We start from the raw sequence: 24854 nt of genomic DNA on the forward strand, positions 1-24854 counted from the left end.
TACACCACTACACTACTACACTACTACACCACCACTACTACACCACTACACCACTACACTACTACACTACTACACCACTACACTACTACACTACTACACCACCACCACTACACCACTACACTACACTACTACACCACTACACTACTACACTACTACACCACTACACTACTACACTACTACACCACCACCACTACACCACTACACTACACTACTACACCACTACACTACTACACTACTACCCCACCACCACTACACCACTACACTACTACACCACTACAGCACTACACCACGACACCACGACACCACTACACCACTACACTACTACACCACTACACCACTACACCACTACACCACTACACTACTACACTACTACACTGCTACACTGCTACACCGCTACACCGCTACACCGCTACACCACTACACTACTACACCACTACACCACTACACCACTACACTACTACACTACTACACCACTACACCACTACACCACTACTACACTACTACACCACTACACTACTACACTGCTACATTGCTACACCGCTGCACCGCGACACCGCTACACCGCTACACCGCTACACCACTACACCACTAAACTACTACACTACTACACCACTGCACTACTACACCACTAGACCACTACACTACTACACCACTACACCACTACACCACTACACCACATCACAACTACACCGCTACACCGCTACACCGCTACACCGCTACACCGCTACACCGCTACACCGCTACACCACTACACTACTACACCACTACACCACTACACTACTACACCACTACACCACTACACCACTACACCACTACTACACCACTACACTACTACACTACTACACTACTACACCACTGCACTACACAACAACCCAAGACTCCACCTACCAAACCCTCAACACAACAACCCAAGACTCCACCTACCAAACCCTCAACACAACAACCCAAGACTCCACCTACCAAACCCTCAACACAACAACAAAGGCTAATACAAAATGACTTATTCAGGACATACGCGCAGATACTCTGTGTGACTGTATGAGAGCAGTCTTAAGTCGAATCTCAATATCTGCTGTGTTGTTTGTTGCAACGTCATCTCGCTGAGTCTACCCTTTAATATAGTGCCCTAATTCTCTTAGTCTTTCCAATACATAGTCCAGAAACTCACTATTAAACAAACCAGTCTATTTTCCTAATTTAACACTTGTGACACAGATTTCTTCTACCACTATCCCCCCAACACACACAAATGCACGCATGCTTGCACACACACACATACACACACGCACACTTGAAGGCCAACCGCTACACCGCTACACCACTACACCACTACACTACTACACCACTACACCACTACACCACTACACTACTACACTACTACACCACTACACCACTACACCACTACTACACTACTACACCACTACATTACTACACTACTACACCACTACACCACTACACTACTACACTACTACACTACTACACCACTACACTACTACACTACTACACCACTACACCACTACACTACACCACTACACTACTACACTACTACACTACTACACTACTGCACCACTGCACTACTACACTACTACACCACTACACCACTACACTACTACACTACTACACTACTACACTACTACACCACTGCACTACTACACCACTAATACACCACTACACTACTACACCACTACACTACTACACTACTACACTACTACACTACTACACCACTAATACACCACTACACTACTACACTACTACACCACTACACTACTACACTACTGCACCACTGCACTACTACACTACTACACTACTACACCACTACACCACTACACTACTACACTACTACACCACTAATACACCACTACACCACTACACTACTACACTACTACACTACTACACCACTAATACACCACTACACCACTACACTACTACACTACTGCACCACTGCACTACTACACTACTACACTACTACACCACTACACCACTACACTACTACACTACTACTACACTACTACACCACTACACCACTACACTACTACACTACTACACCACTAATACACCACTACACTACTACACTACTACACTACTACACCACTAATACACCACTACACTACTACACTACTACACCACTACACTACTACACTACTGCACCACTGCACTACTACACTACTACACTACTACACCACTACACCACTACACTACTACACTACTACACCACTAATACACCACTACACCACTACACTACTACACTACTACACCACTAATACACCACTACACCACTATACCCATGCCACACACATGATTTATATGTTGTGTTTTCCACAGGGCCAGTCACCAATCCAGACACAACAACCCAAGACTCCACCTACCAAACCCTCAACACAACAACCCAAGACTCCACCTACCAAACCCTCAACACAACAACCCAAGACTCCACCTACCAAACCCTCAACACAACAACCCAAGACTCCACCTACCAAACCCTCAACACAACAACCCAAGACTCCCCCTACCAAACCCTCAACACAACAACCCAAGACTCCACCTACCAAACCCTCAACACAACAACCCAAGACTCCACCTACCAAACCCTCAACACAACAACCCAAGACTCCCCCTACCAAACCATCAACACAACAACCCAAGACTCCACCTACCAAACCCTCAACACAACAACCCAAGACTCCACCTACCCAACCCTCAACACAACAACCCACGACTCCACCTACCAAACCCTCAACATAACAGACCCAAACTGAAATGATGACACCATTACATTGACACAGAGACAGGAGAGTGTTAGTAAAATGTTATTCTTTGTATCATTTGTACTTTTAGAAATCCATTCTGCTCCATACTTTCTCAGTCACTGTAAACATATGTGGATCAATATAATAAAATATATTGATGTAAACTTTATCTATAATGTCATCATCTCAACATTGTGTTCCTCCTCTGCTGAAACAAACATGGTAACTTTAGAACAGAGAAGTTGACAGTTTTCACCACAGCTAGCTGAGTTCTCTTGTGGTTTAGAAGTCTAACCTCTGGCCAGTTTGAACCAGTTTCACTCTGCAGCACATAGACCTGGTGACACTGAGGTAATTTCAGAGAAATCAACAGGATGTGTAGTGGGAGGAGGAAGAGAGAGAGAGGAAGAAAGATATTTTCAGTAGCACTGCTGTCAAACTAGTAGCTGACAGAGAAGCTGTTGTGGACCTTACTATATTTTAACAGTATAGTAACTGTGATATTAAAGTAACTTTAACAGTATATTAACTGTGGTAGTAAAGTAACTTTAACAGTATATTAACTGTGATATTAAAGTAACTTTAACAGTATAGTAACTGTGATAGTAAAGTAACTTTAACAGTATAGTAACTGTGGTAGTAAAGTAACTTTAACAGTATAGTAACTGTGGTAGTAAAGTAACTTTAACAGTATAGTAACTGTGATAGTAAAGTAACTTTAACAGTATAGTAACTTTGGTTGTAAAGTAACTTTAACAGTATAGTAACTGTGGTAGTAAAGTAACTTTAACAGTATAGTAACTGTGGTTGTAAAGTAACTTTAACAGTATAGTAACTGAGGAGTAACTGTCCAGAATGAAGATACTCCACGTTGTCTCCTGCTGTCTCCTCTCAGGTGAGGTCTGTCTGTCTGTCTGTCTGTCTGTCTGTCTGTCTGTCTGTCTGTCTGTCTGTCTGTCTGTCTGTCTGTCTGTCTGTCTTTCTCTGTCTGTCCCTCTCTGTCTGTCCCTCTCTGTCTGTCCCTCTCTGTCTGTCCCTCTCTGTCTTTCCCTCTCTGTCTGTCCCTCTCTGTCTGTCCCTCTCTGTCTGTCCCTCTCTGTCTTTCCCTCTCTGTCTGTCCCTCTCTGTCTGTCCCCCTCTCTCTGTCTGTCTGTCTGTCTGTCCCCCTCTCTCTGTCCCTCTCTCTCTCTCTGTCTGTCTGTCTGTCTGTCCCCCTCTCTCTGTCCCTCTCTCTCTGTCTGTCTGTCTGTCCCCCTCTCTCTGTCCCTCTCTCTCTGTCTGTCTGTCTGTCCCCCTCTCTGTGTCTGTCTGTCTGACCCCCTCTCTCTGTCCCTCTCTCTCTGTCTGTCTGTATGTCCCTCTCTCTCTGTCCCTCTCTCTCTGTCCCTCTCTGTCTGTCCCTCTCTCTCTGTCCCTCTCTCTCTGTCCCCCTCTCTCTGTCCCTCTCTCTCTCTCTCTGTCTGTCTGTCCCTCTCTCTCTGTCTGTCTGTCTGTCCCTCTCTCTCTGTCTGTCTGTCTGTCCCTCTCTCTCTGTCTGTCTGTCTGTCTGTCTGTCCCTCTCTCTCTCTCTGTCTGTCTGTCTGTCCCTCTCTCTCTGTCTGTCTGTCTGTCCCTCTCTCTCTCTGTCTTTCTGTCTGTCCCTCTCTCTCTGTCTGTCTGTCTGTCCCCCTCTCTCTCTCTGTCTGTCTGTCTGTCCCCCTCTCTCTGTCTGTCTGTCTGTCTGTCCCCCTCTCTCTGTCTGTCTGTCTGTCTGTCCCCCTCTCTCTGTCTGTCTGTCTGTCCCTCTCTCTCTGTCCCTCTCTCTCTGTCTGTCTGTCCCTCTCTCTATGTCTGTCTGTCTGTCCCTCTCTCTCTGTCTGTCTGTCTGTCTGTCCCTCTCTCTCTGTCTGTCTGTCTGTCCCTCTCTCTCTGTCTGTCTGTCTGTCCCTCTCTCTCTGTCTGTCTGTCTGTCTGTCTGTCCCTCTCTCTCTGTCTGTCTGTCCCCCTCTCTCTGTCTGTCTGCCTGTCCCCCTCTCTCTGTCTGTCTGTCTGTCCCCCTCTCTCTGTCTGTCTGTCTGTCTGTCCCCCTCTCTCTGTCTGTCTGTCTGTCCCTCTCTCTCTGTCCCTCTCTCTCTGTCTGTCTGTCTGTCCCTCTCTCTCTGTCTCTCTGTCTGTCTGTCCCTCTCTCTCTGTCTGTCTGTCTGTCTGTCTGTCTGTCTGTCTGTCTGTCTGTCTGTCTGTCTGTCTGTCTGTCTGTCTGTCTGTCTGTCTGTCTGTCTGTCTGTCCCTCTCTCTCTGTCTGTCTGTCCCTCTCTCTGTCCCTCTCTCTCTGTCCCTCTCTCTGTCCCTATCTCTCTGTCCCTCTCCCTCTGTCCCTCTCTCTGTCCCTCTCTCTCTGTCCCTCTCTCTGTCCCTCTCTCTCTGTCCGTCTGTCTGTCCCTCTCTGTCTGTCTGTCTGTCTGTCCCCCTCTCTCTGTCTGTCTGTCTGTCCCCCTCTCTCTGTCTGTCTGTCTGTCTGTCTGTCCCCCTCTCTCTGTCTGTCTGTCTGTCCCCCTCTCTCTGTCCCTCTCTCTCTGTCTGTCTGTCTGTCCCTCTCTCTCTGTCCCTCTCTTTGTCTGTCTGTCTGTCCCTCTCTCTCTGTCTGTCTGTCTGTCCCTCTCTCTGTCCCTCTCTCTCTGTCCCTCTCTCTGTCCCTCTCTCTCTGTCCCTCTCTCTGTCCCTCTCTCTCTCTCTGTCTGTCTGTCTGTCTGTCTGTCTGTCTGTCTGTCTGTCTGTCTGTCTGTCCCTCTCTCTCTGTCTGTCTGTCTGTCCCTCTCTCTCTGTCTGTCTTTCTCTCCCTCTCTGTCTGTCTGTCTCTCTCTCTTTCTCTGTCTCTCTCTCTTTCTCTGTCTGTATCAGTTTCTCTCTCTATATATATATATAGTACTGTCTGGATCATATATGTATATAGTAAACAAGGAAATGAACATGTGTTTTTAAAGTAGCAGAAAGGTTAGTAGTGCTGAGCTTGTTTCTTATGAACCTAAAATGGCTGATATGTTGTCTTTTGACTAGATTTGTGCAGGACTAAAGTAAGATTCAAATCAAGTCAAAGCGTACAGTATTTAGCAGGTGTTATTAGTGGTGCAGTGAAATATTTATGTTAGTAGCTCCTAGCAATGCAATCTAACGACAAACAATTAAAATGTAAAGAAAATTACAAAAACGACAAGAAATCAAGAATGGTGGGAGGAATCCAAGTAACAACCCAAATAGCACTATGGCAGTATCAAAATACAATCTATACATATGTCCACCAGGGGAATTTACACAAGATAAACTAGGAATGATTTGTACAGCAGTAGATAAACTAAGAATGATATGTACAGCGGTAGATAAACTAGGAATGATATGTACAGCAGTAGATAAACTAGGAATGATATGTACAGCAGTAGATAAACTAGGAATGATATGTACAGCAGTAGATAAACTAGGAATGATATGTACAGCAGTAGATAAACTAGGAATGATCTGTACAGCAGTAGATAAACTAAGAATGATCTGTACAGCAGTAGATAAACTAGGAATGATATGTACAGCAGTAGATAAACTAGGAATGATATGTACAGCAGTAGATAAACTAGGAGTGATATGTACAGCAGTAGATAAACTAGGAATGATCTGTACAGCGGTAGATAAACTAGGAATGATATGTACAGCAGTAGATAAACTAGGAATGATATGTACAGCAGTAGATAAACTAGGAATGATATGTACAGCAGTAGATAAACTAGGAATGATATGTACAGCAGTAGATAAACTAGGAATGATATGTACAGCAGTAGATAAACTAGGAATGATATGTACAGCAGTAGATAAACTAGGAATGACATGTACAGCAGTAGATAAACTAGGAATGATATGTACAGCAGTAGATAAACTAGGAATGATATGTACAGCAGTAGATAAACTAGAGTGAGCTATGTCAAGAATCCAGTATATAAATGAAATATGTGGTGTATAAACAGTATAACTAAAATACAGTATCGATTTTAACATGTAAACCTTAATGGGGCAAACTCCCCCAAAAATTTTGGGGAATGCAGGCCAGCAAAGTCACTACAGAACACTAAACAATATATTAATTGCACTATAACGGTGACAAACGGTGCCCCCACTGTGGAGATGTACAAACTATGGCATAAATCAAATCTAATAAAATGTTAATTTGTCACATACACATGGTTAGCAGATGTTAATGCTTGTGTTTCTAGTTCCGACAGTGCAGTAATATCTATCTAGCAATTCCCCAACAACTAACTAATACACACAAATCTAAAGGGGTGAATGAGAATATGTACATATAAATATATGGATGAGCGATGGCCGAGCGACATAGGCAAGATGCAGTAGATGGTATAGAGTACAGTATATACATATGATATGAGTAATGTAGGATATGAAACATTATTAAAGTGGCATTGTTTAGAGTGGCATTGTTTAAAGTGACTAGTGATCCATTTATTAAAGTGGCCAGTGATTGGGTCTCAATATAGGCAGCAGCCTCTCTGAGTTAGTGATTGCTGTTGAGCAGTCTGATGGCCTTGAGGTAGAAGCTGTTTTTCAGTCTATCGGTCTCAGCTTTGATGCACCTGTACTGACCTCACCTTCTGGATGGTAGCGGGGTGAACAGGCAGTGGCTTGGGTGGTTGTTGTCCTTGATGATATTTTTGGCCTTCCTGTGACATCGGGTGCTGTAGGTGTCATGGAGGGCAGGTAGTTTGCCTCCGGTGATGCATTGGGTAGACCGCACCACCCTCTGGAGAGCCTTGCAGTTGAGGGCGGTGCGGTTGCCGTACCAAGCTGTGATACAGCCCGACAGGATGCCTTCGATTGTGCATCTGTAAAAGTTCGTCAGGGTTTCGCTTGCGACTTCGTCACCACACTGTCTGTGTGGGTGGACCATTAGAGTTTGTCTGTGATGTGTACGCCAAGGAACTTAAAACGTTCCACCTTCTCCACTGCGCATGCACCCACTGGGCTGGGCATGCACCCTTGTGGGGCCCCAGTGTTGAGGGTCAGGGAAGTGGAGATGTTGCTTCATACCTTCACCACCAGGGGGAGGCCCTTCAGAAAGTTCAGGACCCAATTGCACCGGGCGGGGTTAAGACCCAGGGCCTCCACCTTGATGATGAGCTTGGAGGGCACTATGGTGTTGAATGCTGAGCTGTAGTCAATGAACAGCATTCTTACATAGGTATTCCTCTTGTCCAGATGGGATAGGGCAGTATGCAGTGTGATGGCGATTGCATCGTCTGTGGACCTGTTGTGGCGGTATGCAAACTGAAGTGGGTCTAGGGTGACAGGTAAGGTGTAGGTGATATGATCCTTGACTAGTCTCTCAAAGCACTTCATGATGACAGAAGTGAGTGCTACGGGGCGGTAGTCATTTCGTTCAGTTATCTTTGCCTTCTTGGGTACAGGAACAATGGTGGCCATCTTGAAGCATGTGGGGACAGCAGACTGGGATTTAGATTGATTGAAATGTCCATAAACAAACCAGCCAGCTGGTCTGCGCATGCTCTGAGGACGCGGCTTGGGATGCTGTCTGGGCCAGCAGCCTTGCGAGGGTTAACACGATTAAATGTTTAACTTACATCTGCCAAGGAGAAGGAGGGGGGGGGGGGGGTGCAGTCCTTGTTAACGGGCTGCAAAGGTGGCACTGTATTATCCTCAAAGCGGGCAAAGAAGTTGTTTAGTTTTCTGGAAGCGTGACGTCAGTGTCTGTAACGTGGCTGGTTTTCTTTTTGTAGTCCTTGATTTCCTGTAAACCCTGCCACATACGTCTCGTGTTTGAGGCGTTACATTTAAGTCATTTAGCAGACGCTCTTATCCAGAGCGACTTACAAATTGGTGCATTCACCTTATGATATCCAGTGGAACAACCACTTTACAATAGTGCATCTAACTCTTTTAAGGGGGGGGGGGGGGGGTTAGAAGGATTACTTTATCTTATCCTAGGTATTCCTTAAAGAGGTGGGGTTTCAGGTGTCTCCGGAAGGTGGTGATTGACTCCGCTGACCTGGCGTCGTGAGGGAGTTTGTTCCACCATTGGGGTGCCAGAGCAGCGAACAGTTTTGACTGGGCTGAGCGGGAACTGTACTTCCTCAGAGGTAGGGAGGCGAGCAGGCCAGAGGTGGATGAACGCAGTGCCCTTGTTTGGGTGTAGGGCCTGATCAGAGCCTGAAGGTACGGAGGTGCCGTTCCCCTCACAGCTCCGTAGGCAAGCACCATGGTCTTGTAGCGGATGCGAGCTTCAACTGGAAGCCAGTGGAGAGAGCTGAGGAGCGGGGTGACGTGAGAGAACTTGGGAAGCCCAGCCAACAGCGAGTTGCAGTAATCCAGACGGGAGATGACAAGTGCCTGGATTAGGACCTGCGCCGCTTCCTGTGTGAGGCAGGGTCGTACTCTGCGAATGTTGTAGAGCATGAACCTACAGGAACGGGTCACCGCCTTGATGTTAGTTGAGAACGACAGGGTGTTGTCCAGGATCACGCCAAGGTTCTTAGCACTCTGGGAGGAGGACACAATGGAGTTGTCAACCGTGATGGCGAGATCATGGAACGGGCAGTCCTTCCCCGGGAGGAAGAGCAGCTCCGTCTTGCCGAGGTTCAGCTTGAGGTGGTGATCCGTCATCCACACTGATATGTCTGCCAGACATGCAGAGATGCGATTCGCCACCTGGTTATCAGAAGGGGGAAAGGAGAAGATTAATTGTGTGTCGTCTGCATAGCAATGATAGGAGAGACCATGTGAGGATATGACAGAGCCAAGTGACTTGGTGTATAGCGAGAATAGGAGAGGGCCTAGAACAGAGCCCTGGGGGACACCAGTGGTGAGAGCACGTGGTGCGGAGACAGATTCTCGCCACGCCACCTGGTAGGAGCGACCTGTCAGGTAGGATGCAATCCAAGCGTGGGCCGCGCCGGAGATGCCCAACTCGGAGAGGGTGGAGAGGAGGATCTGATGGTTCACAGTATCAAAGGCAGCCGATAGGTCTAGAAGGATGAGAGCAGAGGAGAGTGAGTTAGCTTTAGCAGTGCGGAGCGCCTCCGTGACACAGAGAAGAGCAGTCTCAGTTGAATGACTAGTCTTGAAACCTGACTGATTTGGATCAAGAAGGTCATTCTGAGAGAGATAGCAGGAGAGCTGGCCAAGGACGGCACGTTCAAGAGTTTTGGAGAGAAAAGAAAGAAGGGATACTGGTCTGTAGTTGTTGACATCGGAGGGATCGAGTGTAGGTTTTTTCAGAAGGGGTGCAACTCTCGCTCTCTTGAAGACGGAAGGGACGTAGCCAGCGGTCAAGGATGAGTTGATGAGCGAGGTGAGGTAAGGGAGAAGGTCTCCGGAAATGGTCTGGAGAAGAGAGGAGGGGATAGGGTCAAGCGGGCAGGTTGTTGGGCGGCCGGCCGTCACAAGACGCGAGATTTCATCTGGAGAGAGAGGGGAGAAAGAGGTCAAAGCACAAGGTAGGGCAGTGTGAGCAGAACCAGCGGTGTCGTTTGACTTAGCAAACAAGGATCGGATGTCGTCGACCTTCTTTTCAAAATGGTTGACGAAGTCATCCGCAGAGAGGGAGGAGGGGGGAGGAGGGGGAGGATGATTCAGGAGGGAGGAGAAGGTGGCAAAGAGCTTCCTAGGGTTAGAGGCAGATGCTTGGAATTTAGAGTGGTAGAAAGTGGCTTTAGCAGCAGAGACAGAAGAGGAGAATGTAGAGAGGAGGGAGTGAAAGGATGCCAGGTCCGCAGGGAGGCGAGTTTTCCTCCATTTCCGCTCGGCTGCCCGGAGCCCTGTTCTGTGAGCTCGCAATGAGTCGTCGAGCCACGGAGCAGGAGGGGAGGACCGAGCCGGCCTGGAGGATAGGGGACATAGAGAGTCAAAGGATGCAGAAAGGGAGGAGAGGAGGGTTGAGGAGGCAGAATCAGGAGATAGGTTGGAGAAGGTTTGAGCAGAGGGAAGAGATGATAGGATGGAAGAGGAGAGAGTAGCGGGGGAGAGAGAGCGAAGGTTGGGACGGCGCGATACCATCCGAGTAGGGGCAGTGTGGGAAGTGTTGGATGAGAGCGAGAGGGAAAAGGATACAAGGTAGTGGTCAGAGACTTGGAGGGAGTTGAATTGAGACTCCACTTTGTCCCTGTACCGGCATTCCGCTTGTTTGATTGCCTTGGAGGGAAAAACTATGCTGTTTATATTCAGCCCTATTCCCAGACCTCTTTCCATGGTTAAATGAAGTGGTTCACGCTTTCAGTTTTGCGTGAATGCCATCCACGGTTTCTGGTTAGGGGGACGATGAGCTGATAAGAGGTAGTCCGTCATTTCGATAGACATTAATAAGCTAGCTAGGACGGACGTGGTCAATATAACTATTTGTTCAGCATTGTCACGCCCTGACCTTAGTTCCTTTTTTATGTCTCTATTTTGGTTTGGTCGGGCCGTGAGTTGGGGTGGGCATTCTATGTGTTTTTCTATGTTTTCTTTTCTATGTGTTTGGCCTGGTACGGTTCCCAATCAGAGGCAGCTGTCTATCGTTGTCTCTGATTGAGAACCATACTTAGGTAGCCTTTTCCCACCTGGTATTTGTGGGTAGTTGTTTCCTGTTTTGTTTTTTCACCTTTCAGGACTGTTTCGATTTTCATTTCTTACATTCACTTTGTTATTTTGTATTTTCGTGTTCTGTTATAATAAATAATCATGGACACTTACCACGCTGCGTTTTGGTCCGTTCCTTCCTACTCCTCATAGATCGTTACAAGCACTTTGAAATGTACAGCGACAGAATTCAGAACATGGGTCGTTCTTACAGTATTTTCCTTGATCACCAAGTCAGAACCGTAGGATAAAAAAAGGGGGCATATCAGCAGACAATGAAAGCTCTTACAATATTCAGTGATGACATTTCTCTAAATCAGGTTATTGGCTACATGTGCACCAACAAGTCAGAACAGTAGGCTAAGTTATGACCAGTCTGGCATTCTCTGCATTTATGGTGCTTTCAAGCCAACTGGGAAGTCGGAAAAAAATAAGGTCATATCATGACATCAGTGATCTTCAGGTTGGAGCTCTAGAAAGAGGCCCGTGTTCCCGATTCAGAGTTGATTCAAACCAATTTTTTCCCAGTCGGAGATCGTTTTTTTCAGACTTCCCAGTTGTGTTGAACTCACTGAAGTTGGATGTCTGAGATTTCCGAGATTCCAGTTGTTTTGGAGGTGATTAGTCATCATTCGTGTGGGACTCTTACTGATGCTGTTTTCTGTTAGAAAGCTTTTGAAAGACTCTCTCCAATAACAATTCTTTCCTCTGATCTGAATCCACTGATTGGGTCACTCATCTGTAGAATGCTTTTGTATTTCCCCTGCATGCTGACATTCAGTTTATTCAGTTTCCCAATACGTCTGTTATAAAGGCAAGGAGACACATTTTCTTACAAAGATAGTCAACCAAGTCTTTTTATTTTACCTCCATTGTGAATGACAACAGTTCCTCTCTCAATGCGAAACATTTTAGTCGTTCAAGTCAGAGTTTCCTCTTGATTGCTAGCAATTGCATACATTCTTCGTTTAACAGTGTCATCTGACAAAGGTATTGATGTGGGTTTCTGTGCCTCTGCCTCCCCAAACATTGGTTTCACCATATCAATTGCGGCCGGAAATATCAAAGTCTCTGCAATAGTGTGTAGTTTTATAGTGTGGAGGGCCGAGCCATTCACCTTGGGAATGATTGTGCAACAGTTAAGTCTAGACTTTTCCCATTATCTATAGACACTCTGGTTGAATTTAATATTTCAGATTTGAATACTTTTAATTTCCATTTTTAAAGTTATCCACATTACAATAACTTTGATATACAACGATGATATTATAATGTATAATTTTTTTTACATTAATACACACCCCATATTGAACTGTTACTATTAGACCTCAATACATTAATACACACCCCATATTGAACTGTTACTATCAGACCTCAATACATTAATACACACCCCATATTGAACTGTTACTATTAGAAATCAATACATTAATACACACTCCATAATGAACTGTTACTATCAGACATCAATACATTAATACACACCCCATATTGAACTGTTACTATCAGACCTCAATACATTAATACACACCCCATATTGAACTGTTACTATCAGACCTCAATACATTAATACACACCCCATATTGAACTGTTACTATTAGAAATCAATACATTAATACACACTCCATATTGAACTGTTACTATCAGACATCAATACATTAATACACACCCCATATTGAACTGTTACTATCAGACCTCAATACATTAATACACACTCCATATTGAACTGTTACTATCAGACCTCAATACATTAATACACACCCCATATTGAACTCTGTTACTATCAGACCTCAATACATTAATACACACCTCATATTGAACTGTTACTATTAGACCTCAATACATTAATACACACCCCATATTGAACTGTTACTATCAGACCTCAATACATTAATACACACCCCATATTGAACTGTTACTATCAGACCTCAATACATTAATACACACCCCATATTGAACTGTTACTGTCAGACCTCAATACATTAATACACACCCCATATTGAACTGTTACTATCAGACCTCAATACATTAATAAACACCCCATATTGAACTGTTACTATCAGACCTCAATACATTAATACACACCCCATATTGAACTGTTACTATCAGACCTCAATACATTAATACACACCCCATATTGAACTGTTACTATCAGACCTCAATACATTAATACACACCCCATATTGAACTCTGTTACTCACAGAACACATCACTCAATACTGAGCATGTATCATTTTATACCATAGTGATCAATACTGAGCATGTATAATTTTATACCATAGTGATCAATACTGTACTTTATTACTTTACTACTTTATCATTCAACACTGTTTTACTGTATTCCTGTAGTCCTGAACTCATAAATCAATGCTGTACTTTACTTTATCATTCAGCAGTAGACCAGTACCAAACTTTATTAGTAATTAAAGAGATCAGTTCTGCATTACTAGTCACATTCAAGGTAATGGTCATATTTTAAACATGTTTCCCTTGATTCTCAATGTCCAGACATTAGACTAGTACAGAGCTGCCAAGACAGTGATGTGAGAGTTTATCAACAACACAATCTGAGGATGTCTGTACATACTATAATTATGTGTCTGTGTTTCTGTTGTAGCTGTGGTCTGTGTGTTGTCAGGGGTGATAATAAACAGAGCAACAGAAGGAGGAAATGCTCACATTCAGTGTCCTTATGATCGGGGGTATGAGACATACCAGAAGTACCTCTCTAAAGGGATATACAGTGACAGTGTTGTTGTCATCCAAACCCCGAAACATCAGCCCCCAGCGTGGACTCATCCAGGGAGATATTCTCTGTATGACGACACAGAGAGAAGAGTCTTCACTGTGACCATCACTAACCTGGTCCTAGAGGATGCTGATACATACTGGTGTGGAGTGGATACATGGGGACATGATCAGCCAACTGAAGTCAGGCTCACTGTGGACAGAGGTTGGTGTCTGAGAATGTATTTTTGTGTGCTTACGATTACTGTGACATTTTGTACTTTATATATTTGTGTTGATACATTCTTTGTCTCTCTGTCTCTCTCTCTCTCTCTCTCTCTCTCTCTCTCTCTCTCTCTCTCTCTCTCTCTCTCTCTCTCTCTCTCTCTCTCTCTCTCTCTCTCTCTCTCTCTCTCTCTCTTTCTCCATGACTCTATCTCTTCTCCTCTCTCTACAGCTCCTGTTCCTCCCAACCCTGGCTCCATCACCTCCAGACCTCTCCTCTCCACGTCACACCCATCAACAAACATCACCATGACAACTGACTCCTCAAACTCCGCAACTGGTACGTATATTACCCTAAGGGGCACGGCTCACTAAAGACTGCACACCTACCTGATTGTTGAGGGGTTTTCACCTGACTTATTTGACTCATATGTTCCAACAGATAGGACCAATGGAACAGTAGGAACAAAAGCATCACCATCCACAGACTTGACTAGAACACAAGGTAACAACAACATCACCACCACAGACATGACTAGAACACAAGGTAACAACAGCATCACCATCCACAGACATGACTAGAACACAAGGTAACAGCATCACCACCACAGACATGAGTAGAACACAAGGTAACAACAGCATCACCACCACAGACATGACTAGAACACAAGGTAACAACAGCATCACCATCCACAGACATGACTAGAACACAAGGTAACAACAGCATCACCACCACAGACATGACTAGAACACGAGGTAACAACAGCATCACCACCACAGACATGACTAGAATACAAGGTAACAACAGCATCACCACCACAGACATGAGTAGAACATAAGGTAACAACAGCATCACCACCACAGACATGACGAGAACACAAGGTAACAACAGCATCACCACCACAGACATGAGTAAAACACAAGGTAACAACAGCATCACCACCACAGACATGACTAGAACACAAGGTAACAACAGCATCACCACCACAGACATGACTAGAACACAGGGTAACAACAGCATCACCACCACAGACATGACTAGAACACAAGGTAACAACAGCATCACCACCACAGACATGACTAGAACACGAGGTAACAACAGCATCACCACCACAGACATGACTAGAACACAAGGTAACAACAGCATCACCACCACAGACATGACTAGAACACAAGGTAACAACAGCATCACCACCACAGACATGACTAGAACACGAGGTAACAACAGCATCACCACCACAGACATGAGTAGAACACAAGGTAACAACAGCATCACCACCACAGACATCACTAGAAGACAAGGTAACAACAGCATCACCACCACAGACATGACTAGAACACAAGGTAACAGCATCACCACCACAGACATGACTAGAACACAAGGTAACAACAGCATCACCACCACAGACATGACTAGAACACAAGGTAACAACAGCATCACCACCACAGACATGACTAGAACACAAGGTAACAACAGCATCACCACCACAGACATGACTAGAACACAAGGTAACAACAGCATCACCACCACAGACATGACTAGAACACAAGGTAACAACAGCATCACCACCACAGACATGAGTAGAACATAAGGTAACAACAGCATCACCACCACAGACATGACGAGAACACAAGGTAACAACAGCATCACCACCACAGACATGAGTAAAACACAAGGTAACAACAGCATCACCACCACAGACATGACTAGAACACAAGGTAACAACAGCATCACCACCACAGACATGACTAGAACACAGGGTAACAACAGCATCACCACCACAGACATGACTAGAACACAAGGTAACAACAGCATCACCACCACAGACATGACTAGAACACGAGGTAACAACAGCATCACCACCACAGACATGACTAGAACACAAGGTAACAACAGCATCACCACCACAGACATGACTAGAACACAAGGTAACAACAGCATCACCACCACAGACATGACTAGAACACGAGGTAACAACAGCATCACCACCACAGACATGAGTAGAACACAAGGTAACAACAGCATCACCACCACAGACATCACTAGAACACAAGGTAACAACAGCATCACCACCACAGACATGACTAGAACACAAGGTAACAGCATCACCACCACAGACATGACTAGAACACAAGGTAACAACAGCATCACCACCACAGACATGACTAGAACACAAGGTAACAACAGCATCACCACCACAGACATGACTAGAACACAAGGTAACAACAGCATCACCACCACAGACATGACTAGAACACAAGGTAACATAATGAACCCTCCCCAGCTAGCATTGAGGAATCGGTCCAGAAGCTTCCCTCTTCCGGGCGGTCGGAACTGATTAAGTCAGCCCGGAATCAAAATTAAGGACAGCCCAGAATCGGGCCGTTTCTGTCTACCGGAATTCAACCAATTTTGACGGCATCTTACCAGAATCCCCCCAGAAGCGGACTGATACAAATTTAAATAAATGTATACAAAATTACCCTATTTAGTCATTTTAAATATTACTATTATACATTTTATACATACGAATTATACCCATCCACATAAAAACATTTTGTGTCGGATGAAACACCGTACACCTGGAGATCGTGTCAGTGTGCATGTGCCTGGCACACCACAAGAGTCGCTACAGCGCGATGGGACAAGGACATCCCAGCCGGCCAAACCTTCTCCTATCTCTGACGACGCTGGACAAATTGTGCGTCGCCTTATAGGTCTCCCGGGCGTGGCCGGCACAGGTATCGAACCAACATCTGTAGCAACGTAGTTTGCACTGCAATTTTTGCCTTGCACAAAGTATCAAAATACAAAAATACTACTTAAACAGGACTCTTAAATAATTTAATGTAAATGTTAATTGTATTTTTTTAAATCACAGAAACAATGAGAAAATATGGAAAAATAACTAATGAAATGTTAATTATATAAAGCAGCCCGTGTAATCATCTGCCAGAGAGTAGCCCCAATCAGCCAGAGCCCCAATAATACATTTGGGACAGATGGCTCAATCCCTGAATCCTAAGTAATACTGATACTAATAGTAATACTGCCGACTCACGACGACGACCGACGACGACGACCGAGTGCCCGACTCTCAGCCGGAATCGGCCCAGATCCACTTTGCCAGCTGGGTCAGCACCACATGACACTATACTGTAACATGGACTACAACTACCAAGCACCATACTGTAACATGGACTACAACTACCAAGCACCATACTGTAACATGGACTACGACTACCAAGCACCATACTGTAACATGGACTACAACTACCAAGCACCAAACTGTAACATGGACTACAACTATCAAGCGCTATACTGCAACATGGACTACAACTACCAAGCACCATACTGTAACATGGACTACAACTACCAAGCACCATACTGTAGCATGGACTACAACTACCAGGCACCATACTGTAACATGGACTACAACTACCAAGCACCATACTGTAGCATGGACTACAACTACCACTCACCATACTGTAACATGGACTACAACTACCAAGCACCATACTGTAACATGGACTACAACTACCAAGCACCAAACTGTAACAAGGACTACAACTACCAAGCATCCAACCCTTTTAAACTACAACCATGAATCTATAGATCCACCACCTTGTGGTATAAACTAGCCATTACATCTTCCTCCTCCAGACAGTGAAGGAGATTGAACAAAAAAGCATTGACTTTCCTGATACCTGGTTTTAGACTAAAAAATCTGGCTCTTACTATTGATAACTTATCATTAACATTTCTTCTTTATTTCTGCTCTCCTCAACACCACATGTTTCTCTGTCTGATGTTGTCTTCCCTCCTCCCTCCCTCTGAAATGAAGAAACACAGAAGTACAGTACAGTAGAGACTAGCTAAATGTACCATCACTGTTACATTATGCCTGAGTACTGTCTCTGGGTGTTCTAGGTGATCTGATGTTCTCTGGTGTTGGTCTGGGTGTTCTAGGTGACGTGATGTTCTCTGGTGTTGGCCTGGGTGTTCTAGGTAATGTGATGTTCTCTGGTGTTGGTCTGGGTGTTCTAGGTGATGTGATGTTCTCTGGTGTTGGTCTGGGTGTTCTAGGTGATGTGATGTTCTCTGGTGTTGGTCTGGGTGTTCTAGGTGATGTGATGTTCTCTGGTGTTGGTCTGGGTGTTCTAGGTGATGTGATGTTCTCTGGTGTTGTTCTGGGTGTTCTAGGTGATGTGATGTTCTCTGGTGTTGTTCTGGGTGTTCTAGGTGATGTGATGTTTTCTGGTGTTGTTCTGGTTGTTCTAGGTGACGTGATGTTCTCTGGTGTTGGTCTGGGTGTTCTAGGTGATGTGATGTTCTCTGGTGTTGTTCTGGGTTTTCTAGGTGACGTGATGTTCTCTGTTGTTGGTCTGGGTGTTCTAGGTGATGTGATGTTCTCTGGTGTTGGTCTGGGTGTTCTAGGTGATGTTATGTTCTCTGGTGTTGTTCTGGGTGTTCTAGGTGATGTGATGTTCTCTGGTGTTGGTCTGGGTGTTCTAGGTGTTGTGATGTTCTCTGGTGTTGGTCTGGGTGTTCTAGGTGATGTGATGTTCTCTGGTGTTGGTCTGGGTGTTGTTCTACTACTGCTGGGTCTGCTGCTGTTCATGTTCTTTAGACAGAGGAGAGACAGAGACAGGAGACCAACAGGTACACTAGTTATTACACACAATCATTATTTAAAGATTTAACAAATATGTCAAAACATTTGTAAAGGTTTTATAACTAAAAACATTTAATAACAAAACATAAATAAATAATTATCAACAATAAATCATCTGTTTGTTTTCCTCTTCAGCATCTAAACACTCTGCCAGACTGTTGGTGTCTGACTCCATGACAACCAACCAGGATCCAGACACAGGAACCATCACCAACCCCATCTATGCCACAGGAACCAATCATAACCCATATACAGCTTGTGACATCACCATAATCTATGCCAAGGCAACCAATCCTCATCCAGATGACATCTACTCCAACGTTGGAGGTGGAGAGGCTCTACTGTAAACTTCCCCAGAGATCCAGCCTGTCTCCACTATGCTACTGTCAACTTCCCCAGAGATCCAGCCTGTCTCCACTATGACACTGTCAACTTCCCCAGAGATCCAGCCTGTCTCCACTATGCTACTGTCAACTTCCCCAGAGATCCAGCCTGTCTCCACTATGCTACTGTCAACTTCCCCAGAGATCCAGCCTGTCTCCACTAGGCTACTGTCAACATCCCCAGAGATCCAGCCTGTCTCCACTAGGCTACTGTCAACTTCCCCAGAGATCCAGCCTGTCTCCACTATGCTACTGTCAACTTCCCCAGAGATCCAGCCTGTCTCCACTAAGCTACTGTCAACATCCCCAGATATCCAGCCTGTCTCCACTATGCTACAGCTTTTTACTCCACTTGACTGTCTGGACTTGACTTTCATTAATCTGATGAATGTTTTTGCTTAAATCCACTAACTATGTTTAATTGTTACCCAATTAAATTAATCATGAAACAATTAACTCATTAAGATTTGGGGCACCACGGAATAAGTTGTTTAATGAGTTATCATCTCCTAAATTAAACTCTAGAAGCTATATAAGATATATATCAATAACAGTCACTTATTAATTATTACCTCATATCAGTCGCATTCTGAACAGTCACTTATTAATTATTACCTCATATCAATTCTCATTCTGAACAGTCACTTATTAATCATTACCTCATATCAGTCTCATTCTGAACAGTCACTTATTAATTATTACCTCATATCAATTCTCATTCTGAACAGTCACTTATTAATCATTACCTCATATCAATTCTCATTCTGAACAGTCACTTATTAATCATTACCTGATATCAATTCTCATTCTGAACAGTCGTAACCTTCTTGGATCTGCAAGAACCCCAACCTTGATAATTATTCAGTACTATACAATTTGGTTGAATAATTTATTTACTAACTAACTAAATAATAACAGAACACACACACACACTTGCATGAGACAAAAGTCCCTATGAAATGGACACTTATCATGGTCACATTCCATAACTATTCTCCCATTAATCGCATACTTTGCACACGAACCACCGCCCGTTCGGTATAAGAAATAATGAATGTATTTACGTGTTGAATGCTGTTCTTCGTTTATCTCGGTCGGAACTAAGCCTTTTCGGAAAGTTGTTGACCTTCCAGCTGTTTGGCTCTGATTGTCCGAAAGGGGTTTCCCTTTCCCGTCTTCTACTGTTGTTCACTCTGGAAGATAACCAGCCATGTCAACAGTGATGAGAGTTGGTGATGAGCATAGCAAGATAGTCCTTTAGATGAGTTTTTCTCGATATCTGACTTAAGACAGCTAATCAGCTGTACCAGTGATTGTCTGAGGTGAGCTTCTCGCCTCTTCCTCCTCGTGTTGGCACTCAGGATTCGGACCAAGATGGACATGAGCTGCAGCTCTTCGTCTCTCTGGTCTAAAGGAAGGTGAGTCTATCTTCTTCACCTCGTGTTGAGGTTAAGTTCTGACCTTTTCCATGGTCTCACATCTTTCTGGTCTAAAGATTGATTTTTCAGGGTTCAGCTCCTGACCACTTTACACGCCAGCAGCAACACAGAAATGTTCTGGTCTGATATGTTAATTCTTAGCCAATCCTTTATACACTCTGGTAAAAATGGGGTGTTACCATCATGCTGAAACGCTCTCTGAGGTCCCTCAGGCGTGGCTACTTACTGGGCAATGTATCATCAAAACTATGTACTCGTTAGAAAATTTGAATCAAATTCTTAACAAAAATATTATCTTCATTTCACAGTGTCTATTGGATGGAAACTTGACATATACATTCTACATTCTACATTCTACATTCGGATGTTAGAAATACTGTTCCAAAGTTAGAGTTTTGGGCAAAAGTCTCTCTAGACAAAAGACATTCCAATCCCAATACTAAAGGGTAGAGAGACAAAGTTTCCCCATCCAGAGATTTACAGCAGGGTGTGAAGGTGACGAATCAACAGCTCCCCCTCTCCTCTCTGTTGGAGAGAGAGAGGCCTGGTTACTGTCACCTCCCCCCATCAGTCTGATCCTCACAGGACAGTCATGACAACTGGGAAATGAGACTATGTGTATTTATCAATAAAGCACCAATATATTTATGTATTTGATACGGTCCATTCTAGCCATTACTATAAGTAGTCCTCCCCTCACCAGCCTCCACTGGTGCTGTCAGTAAACTCAGTACCTGTCTCATCAACAAGTACCACTGTCACTAGACACACAGAGGTGAGATTGAGGGATAGATGGAGGGAGAGAGAGCTGGAGGGAGAGAGAGATGGAGGGAGAGCGCCCTCCAGTGGCAGAATAACTCTGTTTCTCTCCTCTGTAGACAGCCTCCAGTCTGAATGAGAGTCTTTGAATGTGTTTCTGTGCTATGATCCATAGAGGACTCTGTCTCTCTTTCTCTCACCCTCCCTCTCTCTCTCTCTCTCTCTCTCTCTCTCTCTCTCTCTCTCTCTCTCTCTCTCTCTCTCTCTCTCTCTCTCTCTCTCTACTGTGTAATGTAGGTACATAGATGAGATTGGTTAAGGAGGAAGAGGGAGGGGCTGTCAGAAATAACATGTGGTAGGAGGGTTTGAACTAGTAGAGAGAGAGAGAGATGCAGAAATAGGGAAGTACATAGTTGTACGAGCGCAAATAGTGAGTTAGAGAGAGGGAGGGGCAGAGAGAGAGAGAGAGTACATGAAGTACATTACGTTTGTATTTAAGTTCCTATAAGTAGAGAGAGAACAGAGAGAGTTGTAGACTTGGACACACAGTACTATATCAGGACCAATAGACACCTGGACCAACCTGGAGAGAACACAACATTATATCAGGACCTATAGACACCTGGACCAACCTGGAGAGAACACAACATTATATCAGGACCTATAGACACCTGGACCAACCTGGAGAGAACACAGCATTATATCAGGACCTATAGACACCTGGACCAACCTGGAGAGAACACAGCATTATATCAGGACCTATAGACACCTGGACCAACCTGGAGAGAACACAGCATTATATCAGGACCTATAGACACCTGGACCAACCTGGAGAGAACACAGCATTATATCAGGACCTATAGACACCTGGACCAACCTGGAGAGAACACAGCATTATATCAGGACCTATAGACACCTGGACCAACCTGGAGAGAACACAGCATTATATCAGGACCTATAGACACCTGGACCAACCTGGAGAGAACACAGCATTATATCAGGACCTATAGACACCTGGACCAACCTGGAGAGAACACAACATTATATCAGAACCTATAGACACCTGGACCAACCTGGAGAGAACACAACATTATATCAGGACCTATAGACACCTGGACCAACCTGGAGAGAACACAACATTATATCAGGACCTATAGACACCTGGACCAACCTGGAACACAACAAGATGAGGATCCTGCTGATAGTCATCCTCCTCTCCTTCATGACAGGTAATACGCTTGTTATAACAATGTAATAACATCCAGTTAGTCTTCTTATAAAGGCTGCTACTACAGATAATATATTTTCTCTTGTCTGATTGACAGGTTGTTTGAGCTCCTTCAAAGTGACAGGATACTCTGGAGGAACTGTCATCCTCTACTGTCATTATTCCACAGAAGAAAGAAGTCATGACAAATATTTCTGTAATGGAACAAAGTGGACTTATAGTTGTGATAAGAAGATAACTACTCTGAGGAAGAACACCTGGGCACACAGTGGTAGATTCTCTCTGTATGACATCACTGGAAGTAACTACTTCAAGGTGATCATCAGACAACTGACCAGACAAGATGAAGGGACCTACTGGTGTGGAGTGGACAAACCTACTGCACCTGACAGTTATACCAAGGTAGAGCTGGATGTGAAGAAGGGTGAGAGACTTTTACTTTAACTTTATTAAATTAATTTAGCTACATATGTTATCACATGATCAGTACCACTAGTCAATGAAGTCAGTCTATAGTATTAGACTAAGGTTGTGATGTGTGTTCCTATTGACAGATGACTGCTGTGAGAAGTCAGTCTATAGTACTAGACTAAGGTTGTGATGTGTGTTCCTATTGACAGATGACTGCTGTGAGAAGTCAGTCTATAGTACTAGACTAAGGTTGTGATGTGTGTTCCTATTGACAGATGACTGCTGTGAGAAGTCAGTCTATAGTACTAGACTAAGGTTGTGATGTGTGTTCCTATTGACAGATGACTGCTGTGAGAAGTCAGTCTATAGTACTAGACTAAGGTTGTGATGTGTGTTCCTATTGACAGATGACTGCTGTGAGAAGTCAGTCACAGAGACGGCCTATCTGGGAGGAGAAGCTACCATCAGATGCAACTATCCAGAGGACCATGAGGACAGCATCAAGTATTTCTGCAAGGAAAGCAATGACTTCAAGACTTGTGTTTATATGATTGCTGCTCACCAGACAACTGCAAAAGCTGGTCGTTTCTCTGTGTCTGACAACACAGGAGAGAGATTCTCCACAGTGACCATCAGGGACCTGACTGAAGATGATACTGGGACCTACTGGTGTGGAGTAGAAACCAGCAGGACAGAACAACGTTACATTACACTGATCACACAGGTGAAGCTGCTTGTTAGAAGTGAGTATAAACTTCTTCTTTCTCTTTAACATGTGAACATAAACACACAAGTTACACTCATATCTATTTGATAAAAGTCGTTTAATTGAAATGTGCATGTGTTTAAAAAAAATCTCATTCACAGATTGGAGGGATGTCAAACCAATCAATGTGAATGAGCAGGTTGGGGAGACTGCCAGGCTTACTTGTAAATATCCAGCAGGCCACAAGAAGAATGAGAAGTTCTTCTGTAAGGGGGACAGTCCTTTAACCTGTGAAAATAAAGTTACAGCTACACAACCTAACATCATTAAATGGAATGAGAGGTTTTCTCTGAGGGACAACCGTGAGAAGACCAACTTCACTGTTCACATCAAGAAGATGAGACCAGAGGATTCTGGGACATATTGGTGTGGATCTGATAGAAGATGGAGACCTGCAGACTACACTAGATTTATATTTTCTGTGGGTAAGTGGATCAAATCTTTACGTCAGTGGTGGCTGGTGGGAGGAGATATAGGAGGACAGGCTCATTGTAATGGCTGTAATGGATGGAAAGGTATCAACACATGGAAACCATGGAAACCATGCATTTGATGTGTTTGATACCGTTCAATCTATTCTATTCCAGTCATTACAATGAGCCTGTCCTCCTATATCTCCTGCCACCAGCCTCCTCTACTTTCCATGCTGTACCCCTGCAGTAACTCTGTTATGAATCACATCTAGAACATTGTGAAATATGTTGTTATTAGCTGATTGAAATGTATCATTGATCTAAACATCTTATCAGTAGTAGTTGTTCAGTGGTGGACAGCAGGCAGTCAGTGTGTTAGTGGAGGCTGGGTGGGTCAGTGTGTTAGTGGAGGCTGGGTGGGTCAGTGTGTTAGTGGAGGCTGGGTGGGTCAGTGTGTTAGTGGAGGCTGGGTG

General features: G+C 44.3%; 2 protein-coding genes across 5 annotated transcripts in view; both read left to right on the forward strand.

The window, feature by feature from the left end:
* The window catches only part of LOC139568209 (uncharacterized), a 57237-nt gene extending 35488 nt beyond the window's left edge, over nt 1–21749 (forward strand). The window contains exons 5-9 of one of the 3 annotated variants that reach the window (XM_071389952.1): nt 13972–14307; nt 14539–14646; nt 14749–14811; nt 18277–18315; nt 19118–21749. In XM_071389952.1, the coding sequence (XP_071246053.1) occupies nt 13972–14307; nt 14539–14646; nt 14749–14811; nt 18277–18315; nt 19118–19329 (758 nt within the window). In that variant the 3' untranslated portion in view covers nt 19330–21749. Of the gene's footprint in view, nt 1–13971; nt 14308–14538; nt 14647–14748; nt 14812–18276; nt 18316–18861; nt 18970–19117 lie in introns of all 3 variants that reach the window. The other 2 variants (XM_071389951.1, XM_071389953.1) reach the window with 2 other exon arrangements.
* Nucleotides 21750–22580: 831 nt separating this feature from the next.
* LOC139568208 (polymeric immunoglobulin receptor-like) overlaps nt 22581–24854 on the forward strand; it is a 10895-nt gene continuing 8621 nt past the window's right edge. The window contains exons 1-4 of one of the 2 annotated variants that reach the window (XM_071389948.1): nt 22581–22792; nt 22889–23215; nt 23610–23945; nt 24070–24393. In XM_071389948.1, coding sequence (XP_071246049.1) covers nt 22750–22792; nt 22889–23215; nt 23610–23945; nt 24070–24393 — 1030 coding nt within the window. In that variant the 5' untranslated portion in view covers nt 22581–22749. The remainder of the gene's footprint in view (nt 22793–22888; nt 23216–23609; nt 23946–24069; nt 24394–24854) is intronic. The other variant, XM_071389950.1, reaches the window with a different exon arrangement.

This window comes from Salvelinus alpinus, chromosome 2, assembly GCF_045679555.1.
Source record: "Salvelinus alpinus chromosome 2, SLU_Salpinus.1, whole genome shotgun sequence".
NCBI classification, from domain to species: Eukaryota; Metazoa; Chordata; class Actinopteri; order Salmoniformes; family Salmonidae; genus Salvelinus; species Salvelinus alpinus.